This window comes from Rattus norvegicus, chromosome 19 (genome assembly GCF_036323735.1).
Source record: "Rattus norvegicus strain BN/NHsdMcwi chromosome 19, GRCr8, whole genome shotgun sequence".
NCBI classification, from domain to species: Eukaryota; Metazoa; Chordata; class Mammalia; order Rodentia; family Muridae; genus Rattus; species Rattus norvegicus.
Window position 1 is genome coordinate 54,545,961 of NC_086037.1, and position 12,063 is coordinate 54,558,023.

Below are 12,063 nucleotides of genomic sequence, written 5' to 3' on the forward strand. Positions count from 1 at the left end.
ACTATCTCAAAACAAAGCAAAAAACGAGAGCTTGGGTTGTCAGTGATCAGTCACCTGCACTGGAAAAAAAAATGTTTCCAGATTGTTCTTACAATACCAGTAAGTAATCCTACTAGCAAAGTACCAGAGTTGTCCACACCCCCAACCACTCAGTAGCAGCATTTCCAAACTAGACAAGGGGCTCTGGAACAGCGAAAGGCTGCGCTCGGGAGAGGGAAAAGCTGCTATTTCCACTTTTATAGAAGCAAACCTCCTCCCCATTATTCATAATTTTCCATGTTTTTAAATTATAAAGCTGTGAGTCCCCTGTTCCAAATCCTCCAACAGCGACATTTAGAATAAAATGTCAAATCCCCCTCCAGAAGCTGTCCTGCTCTGTGCAGCCCTGAGCTATGTCTGTCACCTCATCTCTTCCCTTCTGACGCTCATCTACTGTGTTACAGCCGTTTGTGCTCCCGTGTCATTAAACACATCAATCACGCCATCAACTTGGGATCATGGAACCTGTTGTCCCTGTCCAGCATCCACATTACACTTCTGACTCTCTTAGGGTCCCTCAATGCCATTCTATCAGAGAAATTTTCCTTAATCACCTAACCACATTCCTCGCCTCACAAAGCACTACCCTCCTACCACCCAAACATTGAATATTGCTGGTCCTTGTTCCTCACGTGTGTGCTCTCAGGCAGGAATGCCCCTGAATTTTGTTCCTGACACCTAAACGTGACTTGGATCATGTCAGCACAGAAGGCGTGTTGTTGAATGAATGAATGAACAAATGAATAGGTAAATGGATGTGTATTTTTTTTAATCTTTTGTTAGGTTCTTTGGTGTTGTTCTTTTTTTTAATTTTTTATTAGATATATTTCTTTTCTTACATTTCAAATGTTATTCCCCTTGCCGGTTTCCTGTCCATAAGCCCCCATTCCTTTCCCTCCTCCCCCATACAGGTATTCCCCCTATACATCCCCCTCACTGCACCCCCATATTCCCCTGCATTGGGGATCCATCCTTGGCAAGACCAAGGGCTTCTCCTTCCACTGGTGCCCCAACAAGGCTATTCCCTGCTACATATGCAGTTGGAGCCCTGGGTCATCCATGTATAGTCTTTCAGTAGTGGTTTAGTCCCTGGAAGCTCTGGTTGGTTGGCATTGTTGTTTTTACGGGGTTGCAAGCTCCTTCAACTCTTTCAATAGTTCCTCTAATTCCCCCCCAGGGGGGTCCTGTTCTCAGTTCACTGGTTTGCTGCTAGCCTTGACCTCTGTATTGGACACGCTCTGGATGTGTCTCTCAGGAGAGATCTATATCCGGTCCTTTCAGCATGCATTTTTTAGCTTCATCAATCTTACCTAGTTTTGGTGGCTGTATATATATGGGCCACATGTGGGGCAGGCTCTGACTGGCTGTTCCTTGAGTCGCTGCTCTAAACTTTGCCTCCATATCCCCTCCTGTGGATTTTTTTTCCCTTTTAAGAAGGAGTGGGAGCATCCACATTTTGGTCATCCTTCTTGAGCTTCCTGTGGTCTGTGGATTGCATCTTGGGTAATTCAAGCTTTTTGGCTAATATTCACTTATCAATGAGTGCATACCAAGCATGTTTTTCTGTGATTGGGTTACCTCACTCAGGATATTTTCTAGTTCATTCCATTTGCCTATGAATTTCATGAAATCATTGTTTTTGATAGCTGAGTAGTACTCCGTTGTGTAGCTGTACCACACTTTTTGAATCCATTCCTCTGTTGAAGGACATCTGGGCTCTTTCCAGCTTCTGGCTATTCTAAATAAGGCTGCTATGAACATAGTGGAGCATGTGTCTTTGTTGTACGTTGGAGCATCTCTTGGGCATATGCCCAGAAGAGGAATAGCTGGGTCCTCAGGTAGTGGAGGTGCTGCTCTTTAAATGAGCTACTTTCTTTTGCCCCTGTTGTAAGTGGCATGGCTAGATGCACTGTTCCTTTGTCCCGGTAACCCTAAGTTAACATTCTAAGTTAATGGTTTGCCCACTGATCCTCTTGATTTATCCAGATGACACGTATCATTTACAAATTATCACACGGCTCCCTTTGTTTTCATACCTCACTTGTCGGCTTGCACTAGTTCATGTCTCTAAATGTTTTCAAAACTGCTGGGAAAGTGTCCCTGGGCTGCCTCAGTCTGTTGCATTGTCTATCTTACTTTCTCACTAGGATTTATCACTGACGGGAACTCCTTTCTCCTGGGCAATGTTCTGCTTCGCCAGATCCGAATTCCTAATGACACACACTCCCCAGTGTCTCTCCATGAGCACATGAACTCGTATCCCCAGCATCAGGAGGACAGAGAGAACTATGGGGCTGGTTGGGTGCCCCCTGACACAAACATCACAAAAGCAGACAGCATTTGGCATTATCAGAGTCCGGAGTCGCTGGGAGGCTATCCCATCCAAGGGGAAGTGACCACTTACTCAGGAGGAGGCTATGTTGTAAGACTTGGAAGAAACCACAGTGCTGCAACCAGGTAAGTGTGTGCCCTGAGCAAGAGCCTGTCTCAGGGCAGCCAGGACCTGGACCCAGCTGAGAAGTTCCAACTGCTGTAATGCTTCTGAACTGGCTCTGGCATTGTACACGCTTCTGTTTTACACTTCTGAGGAAATAAACCCTTCGTTTATTTTTTATTATCCCTTGGTTCATATGAATGTTTTGCTTGCATTTATGTCTGTTTACATGTGTGAAGTGCCCTCAGAGGCCAGAACAGGGTGTTGGATCCTCAGACAGGAGTTACAGGTTTTTGGGGGCTGCCATGAAGGTGCTAGGAATCAATCAAATCCAGGACCTCTGGAAGAGCAGCCAGTATTCTTAACCACTGAGCCATCTCTCCAGCCCCTAGAACTGCATCTTTAAATTTAGAAGTTTCTTGGTCAACTTCAAGTTCCAGATAGGGTTTTTTTGTGTCAAAAACAAAAGACTTTTTTAATCTGGAAAAAAATTTTGTTTCAATTCTAGGGGTAGTTGAACTTAGATGAATCTTAGACACAATGTAATCTTCAAATATAAACGGAAACATTGCCCATTGTAAACCATGATATGAACATTGTTAGTTTTCAGAGTAATTTAATACTTGAATCTTGATAGTCTTTGTTACCATGAATGGAAAAGCCTAAATTGTCTTCTGAGCAGGTAAGATGGCTCAGCAGGTAAAGGTCCTTGTTACCATATCAGAGGACCTGAGATCATCATGATGACCTGGGACTCTAGGACCCACATGATACATAACTGACTCCTTTAAGTTGTTCGCTGACCTCCACACTCTCTCTGACATACATATACCCCCAATAAATACAATAAAAATTTAAAACAAAACTGGTTTCAAAGTTATAGCAGCAAGGAACTACACTATCAATCAAATAATGATGTTTACACCTCTTTCCCCTCTCAGTACCAGCAGGATACTCTAATAGTGTGGAGTGTTGAACGTCTCAAATAGTAGTGGACAGGGTTTATAAAGTGAATCCTGCCTTGCAGATTAAATGGCAAATAGAGTTTCCTCAGTCCCTGCCCTTGGTGTAACCACTACTGTGAACATCTCGTCTCTTAGTTAACTATCTATGTTACCACTGTGTGACTTTTAGAGTGCCCAGTCATGAAGTCTTTTATAGGAACTTGAGATGAAAGGATATGGCTCCTCCTCCTGTGGTCTGAAACAGTGCCAGGGTGCTGTTCTCACTACAATATTGGATGGCTCTGTTTCCCTGTGTCTCCAGGGTTCTGCAGCATCTGGAGCAGAGGCACTGGCTGGATCACTACACGAAAGCCCTCTTTGTGGAATTCACGGTCTTCAATGCTAACGTGAATCTGCTCTGTATGGTGACACTCATCTTGGAATCCAGTGGTGTGGGTATGCAGGCCTTCTCTCCTTGCTCTGCCACCAGCTATCTCGGGACAAGGCAGCCTTTTCTTATTATAGACCATTCATTCAAGTAAATTTAATTGATACTTAAATCATATGATATTTAAATCATACTCAGAAGTATGATTTTTAAATTTTTCTATGTGTATTGGTGTTTTGCCTGCTTCTGTATCTGTGTGAGGATGTTCGATCCTGGAACTGGAGTTGCAAACAGTTGTGATCTGCCATGTGGGGCTGGGAATTGAACCAGCCCCAGAAGTTTTGGTTTCTTGTTTTTTTGTTTTTTTGTTTTTTGTTTTTTTTGGGTTCTTTTTTTTTTTTTTTTTTTCGGAGCTGGGGACCGAACCCAGGGCCTTGCGCTTCCTAGGCAAGCGCTCTACCACTGAGCTAAATCCCCAACCCAGAAGTATTTTTTTTTAAGTCAAATAGCTCAACAGCTTTTTTACCTCCTACTCCCCAGATGCTACTTTAGCTTTAACTATTACATTTTTATTACATTAAAAATTTATTTTTGAGACAGGATCTCTCTGCATAGTCCTGGCTCTCAAGAACTTGCTGTGTAGACCAGGCTGGCCTTGAACTCAGAGATCACCTGCCTCTGCTTCCTGAGTCCTGAGATTAAAAACATGGATCACTACATAGGATTTTCAAATGTTGTGTGTATTCACTCGTGGACTTTGGTCTTAAGTGTTGCTTTTTCTATGAAGGGGATTTAGCTTTTGTACTCACATGGCCCTAGCATGTGTTTACCTCACATGGCCCTAGCATGCGCACACCTTCCGGCTCCCATTGCTTTCTTCATGATTGAGCTTTTGCCATTGTCATAGCATTGCCAGGGTCCTCAATGACAACTGTCACCTTTGTCATAGAGCCTTCTCACAGATGACTAGATGCTAACTGGTAGTGCTTTCCTTTCCAGAAAGTCTGCCTTGATCCCACTCTCTCCCTCTTCTTCTCTACCCTAGAATTGACCTACAGGAATTCTCCCAATTAACCGCTGTGTATCGCTATTAATTGGGGAGCATTTCCCTCCCAGACCAACAGAGCAAACAGCTTCTACCCTGCTCTCTGAATCAGTGGTTCTCAACCTTCCTAATGCTGTGATCCTTTAATACAGTTCCTCGTGCTGTGGTGACCCCCAACCATAAAATCATTCCATTGCTATTCATAACTGTAACTTGCTATTATCATGAATCATAATTTAAAAATCTGATATGTAACACCCAAAGGGTCTTGACCCACACAGGTTGAGAACCACTGCTCTAAATGCCCTGAAGGCTCCCTGGGGTTCTTAAGAGGGTTTGCCTATCAAAGACGTAGGGGGTGGGGAGCTTAGCTCCTGAGATTTAGCTGTACAAAGTAAGACATTTTTACTCCTAAATGTTCTGCTTCCAGGGGTTCATCTCTGCTCCAGTGTTTCAGGCTTAGAATTCACAAGACCTTTCATAAAATTATGGAAAGTTTCTAAAACCATAAATATGCACATTCTCACTATCCTTTTAGGTTGCATCTGAAACCTTGTAGCCCATTCTCGTATAAGCATCCAGCGTTCACTGGATATCGGTATTTTTATTTCGATGTCTGCAGCCATTCTAAGTTTAAAAGAGAAACAGCTGTTACAGGTGTGAAGCCAATGCTTGTCCTCCAGCTGAGGTCTCGCTCCACAAACTTCAGTGAGATGGACATTTTCCCAGTAGCTTACCCATGATTCATTTAATGTTCTGGATTCTTTTACAGGAAATACTAAGTAGAACAGGGAGACCGAAATGTCTGAAGTTGATGACACAGCCAGGTTGTTCTGTTTTATGAAAGACAAAAGCTTAGGTTCTTGACTGCAGGTGTTCTCCTCCTCAGGGACTTTCTTCACCTCCCTGCGGCTGGACAGTTTAACGTCCCTTCAGTCATCAGAGAGAGGCTTTGCCTGGATTATCTCACAAGTTGCCTACTACCTACTTGTCTGTTACTATGCCTTCGTCCAGGTGAGCTGAACTTGTCAGATGTGCGCACAGCCTGCAGACAAACCCTCCCTGGAGGGCTCCATCATGACACGCACCACACACACAGTTGATATTTCAGTCCTTTTTCCAAGGCCTGGATTCCAAGGCTGACTCATTTCTACCGGGGAGAATAGCTTAGTCCATGTTCTAAGAATTGAGTTGGTTCTTAATACACACTATTTCATAGAGTTCTTTTTTTTAAAAAAAAAAAGATTTATCTATATTTATGAAAATTTTGCCTGCAGGTCTGCACGTGTGCCACATGCCCATGGAATTCAGGTGTTAACTCCCCTGGAACTAGTTACAAATGGTTGCCAATTACCATGTGGGTGTAGGGAATTGAACTCAGTCCTCTGCAAGAACAAACAGTGCCCTTAGCCACTAAGCCATCTCTCTAGCCCTTTAATATGGTTTCTTAACCCTTACATACAGTAATGTCAAGAAAGTAGGCAGAGCAAAACACTAAAAAAAAAAAAAAAACCCAAAAACAAACAAACAAAAAAAAAAAAAAACAAGAATTGTTGTAAAAAGTGTTTGTCGGGCTGGAGAGATGGCTCAGCGGTTAAGAGCACCCGACTGCTCTTCCAGAGGTCATGAGTTCAATTCCCAGCAACCACATGGTGGCTCACAACCATCTGTAAAGAGATCTGATGCCCTCTTCTGGTGTATCTGAAGACAGCTACAGTGTACTTATATATAATAAATAAATAAATCTTTAAAAAAAAAAGTGTTTGTCAAGCTTGATAAACAATGAATATTTTAAAGCTTATAAATTAAGTGTACATAATCTCCAAGATTAATTATGTCTGGTAAAATTTGATTCTCAACCGCCTTTCCTATTAGCAGTGTGAGAGGCTGCAGAACAGTCGCATGTCTACAGCCTGCGCACTTTGCCTGCACAGTCCCAGTGGGGTAGCTTTTCTTTTTTTTTTTTTTTTCTTTTCTTTTTTTTTCCGGAGCTGGGGACCGAACCCAGGGCCTTGCACTTGCTAGGCAAGCGCTCTACCACTGAGCTAAATCCCCAAACCCTGGGGTAGCTTTCCTTAGTCATCCAGACAACAATGGTGACTATGCTGTCTTTGCTCAGGGCTGTCGGCTGAAGCGGCAGGGCTTGGCGTTCTTCACCAGGAGAAGAAACATTCTGGACACAAGCATAATCCTCACTAGCTTCAGCATCCTGGGGCTCAACATGCAGAGTCTCTCTCTGCTTCATACAAACATGCAGCAGTACCGCCGAGACCCAGACGGGTGAGGGACCTGAGCTGCAGGTGGACCCGCCTCATACCGCAGGCTTCCCATCCCCGTCCTTCCTTCTCTTCCACTTCCCCACCAGATCTGCTGCATCTGTAAAATCCAAGTTAAACTAGAACTTGGGCTTGGGGCCGTGGCAGAAAGAACAACTTACTAAGGCATTTGCACTAGCCCTGCTGAAAGAAAGGCTTTGTGGTGCTCAAGTATCTGTGGAAGATAAGGCGTTTACAGTCCAGAGCAAGGATCGCTACTTTGTATGCATAAAGCCTGAGGCAAGTCAAATTATCATCCTTTGAAAGGATACAAAGCCAGTGCAAGACACACTTCCCAACATGAATGTTTCATTCTTCTTTTTCTTTTTCTTTCTCTTTCTTTCTTTCTTTCTTTTTTTTTTTTTTTGGTTCTTTTTTTCGGAGCTGGGGACCGAACCCAGGGCCTTGCGCTTCCTAGGCAAGCGCTCTACCACTGAGCTAAATCCCCAACCCCTCTTTCTTTCTTTCTTTCTTTCTTTCTTTCTCTCTCTCTCTCTCTCTCTCTCTCTCTCTCTCTCTCCTTCCTTCCTTCCTTCCTTTCCTTCCTTCCTTTCCTTCCCTCCCTCCCTTCCTGTTACCCATATCAGGCTGCTGAACACTTTGAAATCAAGTATTTCCAAAGCTCAGGGCTTGAGACCTAAAACCTTTCCGAAGCACAGTTTGAAGTGGCTCTGTTGAGCTATCTACACTGGGATAGGGGTCTGTGTAGCCCAAAGGTAGCTGAGCTCCAGGCTGCTGTGTGGCACTGCCTAGTTCAGCGCTTGTCAACCTTCCTAATGCTGCGACCCTTTAACATAGGTCATGCTGTGGTGACCCCACCATACAGGTATTTCCGTCGCCCCTTCATACTGCATTAATATTGTTATGAGTCATATAAATAGTCTTGGAGATAGAGAGTTGCCAGAGGTGTGGCGGCCCACAGGTTGAGAAGCACTGGCCTAGCCTTACCCAACAGAGGATCTGTGCTCACCAACTTGCTCATTGCTAGAGTCTCTCCAAGTAAACTGAAATGTACTTCACACAACAAAATGGAACCTCGGGGCAAATCTCTCACCTCTTAACTCTCGGTATGACTATAACCGCTCACTTGTGAACACAGAGTGCTAGAAAACAATCAGCACAATGACGTGTCCCCTCAGGCTAGCTCTCATTTTGAGAGATTTCTGCTCTGTCACCCGTGGAGGATGGTCCCCATTTCTAGGATATGAAGGAAAGACATCAGCTAGGAGCTGCTTTGAAAGGCTGTCAGGATGGCTCCTAGCCAGGGAGCCTTTTTGTGCTTTGTGATGGCATCTCTGGCCGTGCTAGAAAGCAGTGTCAGGGCCGGGGGTGTCTGACATTGCAGCTCAGCTGCTGCCCCTTGGAGGAAGCCCTAGGGAGGCTGCTGACAAGTGAGGGTGGCTCCTGCCGTGTTCTGAGTAACCGTCATCAGCTTTCTTCCGTTACAGATTCATCAGTTTCTCTGAGGCGCTGAGAGTGAACTCTGTGGCCACTCACCTCATGGGCTTCCTGCTTCTGTTTGCAACAGTGCGGGTGTGGGACCTACTGCGACATCATGCCCGGTTACAGGTCATCAACAAGACACTGACCAAGGCCTGGGATGAGGTGCTGGGCTTCATAATGATCATCATGATCCTGCTGAGCAGCTACGCCATGACCGTAAGCCCCAAAGCCCAGCGTCTTCCCCAAGGCTGAGTCCTGTCTGCTCATCGGGAAAGGTCACTGCTCATCAGATAAGCACTGGGTTTTTTGAGAAAAGGTCAGATAGGAAAGTTAGGCTTCGTCATGTTCCGTTTTTCATGTCTTAACCCCAGATGTGTTTTTACGTCTCTAAGATACAGACAAAAAGAGCTCAGATGTAGCATGGAGATCAGATTTGTAGTCACGGTAACTTGAATAGCCACAAGGGGTTTCCATTGCTTCTGTTGGCCATATCAAGCACCTCAGGGCAGAAATGTGATTGGTCACCACTGACTGGCCTTTCTCCCGTTCAGTTTAACCTGTTGTTCGGATGGAGCATCTCTGACTACCAGAGTTTCTTCAGCTCTGTAGTAACTGTGGTTGGCCTCTTGGTGGGAATTCCTAAGCACAAGGAGGTAAGATGTATTTGCAGGTAGGTAGACAGTCGCCTGGTTAGCTACCCTCCAGATGATGTCTGGGGTGGGGTGGGGTTGCTTAACATGCAGCCGAGACTGCACAGGAGGAGAGGACTTACATCCCTTGCCCTTGTCCCAAGGGAACGCCTGTGCACGAGCCTGCACTGCTGACTACTGCTTCCTCAGCACCTGTGCTCACCTCCTCTTCCTCATCTTGTTCTCGCCTCCTCTTCCCCGCCCCACCACGCCCCCTCACCCTGCTGGCCAGACAGCACAGGCTGATCTCCATGGCCCTCCAAAACCACGGAAGGGAAGCAAACTGATGCACGCCAGAAAGAATTGCATTGGTTCTGTTTACAGTTAACAAACCTCAAAGGAGTTTTACTTCTCCCTCGCCCACACAAACCTGTTTGCCCATGTTATATAAAGGACAAAGAACTTCACCAAAAAATTAGGGTTGAATTAGGTATACTGGTTAGAACATTACTATATTTTTAAGAACATCATACAGTACCATAATTTTATGCAAAATTAAATACAGTGAGGGGAAAACTTCAAATATGCATTTTATGAGTATTTGGGTCCCTAGCATTGAGAGGGTTGTGAGACCAGGAAATTGATGGAAGGGCAACACTGTACAGTTAATCACTTTAATGGCCTTATCTTAGGGTTTCTATTGCTGCCATCAAACACCGTGAACAAAAAGCAAGTAGGAAGGGGAGGGTTTGTTTAGCTTTCCTACGGAGGCGCGAGCTGATGCAGAGGCCCTGGAGACATGCTGCTTACCAGCTTGGTCCTCATGGTTTGCTCAGTCTGCCTTCTTGTAGAACCCACGACCACCTGCCCAGGATGCCTCCCCCCCACAATCTGGGCCCTCCTACATCAACCACTAATTACGAAAGCATACAGCCTAATATGGAGGCATTTCCTCAACTGAGGTTCCCTCCTCTCAGATAACAAGATCTGTCAAAAGTTGACATAAAACAAGCTAACACACCCATGACTTCAAGGTTACTGACTACATAGGGTAATCAGTAGCAATATGCTCTACACTAACATGGTTGTAGCTGCTTTCACACAGGGGTCACTGGTTAACAGGCTAGTAGCAGTAATACACAGAACAAAGACCAAAGGGCGTGTGTGGGTGGAGACCATTTGTTAAAAAGAACACCTCACAAGGAAGTATAGAAACCATCCCATTAAGACCTGACTTTACAGGGCTGCAGAGATGGCTCAGTGGTTAAGAGCACTGACTGCTCTTCCAGAAGTCCTGAGTTCAAATCCCAGCAACCACATGGTGACTCACAACCATCTGTAATGGGATCTGATGCCCTCTTCTGGTGTGTCTGAAGACAGCCACAGTGTACTTATATATAATAAATCTTTAAAAAACAAAAAACCTGACTTTACAAAGTTCTATGTAGACAATGGGGGGGGGGCAAAAAAACCCCTGAATTTACAAAGTCCCATTTCCAAAGCCTTTCATAAACCCTACCACAGCTACCCCAGCCAGAAGCCAGTTTTTCTTGAGACTTCTGTGTCCAGAGAAGTTTCCCAAATGGCAGGCAGGTTTTATGATCCCTTTCGGTATGCATTTATTCCTTCCACATGCTTGTTACCCCAAGCTTTCGTGGACTGATGTTTTCAGTTTCCAAAACTTAAGTCAGGATTTGAATCACAAATCTATTACTTACCTGTTTTTCTTGTAAAAGCTGAGAAATCAAATTTTAATATCCTTATTCATGCTGTCCACTTAAAAGTATTTTCCTTAGGATCTTTCCCTAGTTTTATCAGATTCTAACGTGTGCTTAGAAATAAATGCCAGATCTTAGCAGTCTGTGATGCTGACTCCAAGGACCTCATTGTCTTCCCAGGTTGTTGCTCTTTCCCCAGTCCTGGGCTCCTTTCTGGTTCTCAGTAACATCATCTTGATGGGACTTGTCATCATTAATCTTTTTGTTTCTGCCATTCTCATTGTCTTTGGAAAAGAAAGGAAGGCCTGTGAGGTGAGTAAGTGAACTGGAAAGGGTAATGGTGTTCTCCAACCTTCCTAACACTGCAACCCTTTAACACAGTTCCTCATGGTGTAGCGACCCACAACCATAACATTATTTTCATTGCTACCTTGTAACTGTAATTTTCTACTCTTGTGAATCGTAATGTAAATACGTTTTCTGATAGTCTTAGGTGACCCCAGTGAATGGGTTGTCTGACATCCCCCAATAGGGTCACAACCCGCAGGTTGAGAACTGCTGCTTTAAGAAAACAGGTGTGGTGGCACACACCTGTAATCCTAGCATTTGGAAGTGGAGATGGGACAGAGTTCAAGGCCAGCCTGGGCTACAAAGTAAGACCCCACGACATTACAAACTAACACAATGCACAAGACCAGCACATTCTCTTTAGTAGTCTCAACTACTTTTCTACAAAAAAGTTGCCAAGAAGACATTATACTCTGTAACCCTAAGTGAACAGCTGGCCCTCAACCATTCAGTAGCTATTCCCAACATCTGACAGCAAGCTATTGAAGACTTAGTATCTACTATTTCCTATGTGTTTGTGGGGCGGGAGGGTGTCCTTGATACTTTTACTTATGATTTCAGTTCACTTACTCTTTTTGTCTTCAATTGCTCAGAAAGAAGCTACACTGACAGATATGTTACTACAGAAACTCTCAAGTCTGTTAGGAATCCGCCAGCACCAGAAACCTGCATCTGAGAAACATGCTGACAGCACTGGGTATTGACTTTAGTGCCTTAAGATGATCCCTCTTGCTTTCGTTACTGCCTAGCATAGCTTACA

General features: G+C 44.5%; 1 protein-coding gene across 2 annotated transcripts in view; it reads left to right on the plus strand.

Moving 5' to 3' along the window:
• Pkd1l3 (polycystin 1 like 3, transient receptor potential channel interacting) overlaps window positions 1-12,063 on the plus strand; it is a 65,068-nt gene that overhangs the window by 51,432 nt on the left and 1,573 nt on the right. For both annotated transcript variants that reach the window (XM_039098288.2, XM_039098289.2), the window contains 8 exons: window positions 2,187-2,496; window positions 3,740-3,873; window positions 5,740-5,864; window positions 6,970-7,130; window positions 8,614-8,824; window positions 9,160-9,261; window positions 11,136-11,267; window positions 11,897-12,000. In XM_039098288.2, the coding sequence (XP_038954216.1) occupies window positions 2,187-2,496; window positions 3,740-3,873; window positions 5,740-5,864; window positions 6,970-7,130; window positions 8,614-8,824; window positions 9,160-9,261; window positions 11,136-11,267; window positions 11,897-12,000 (1,279 nt within the window). The remainder of the gene's footprint in view (window positions 1-2,186; window positions 2,497-3,739; window positions 3,874-5,739; window positions 5,865-6,969; window positions 7,131-8,613; window positions 8,825-9,159; window positions 9,262-11,135; window positions 11,268-11,896; window positions 12,001-12,063) is intronic.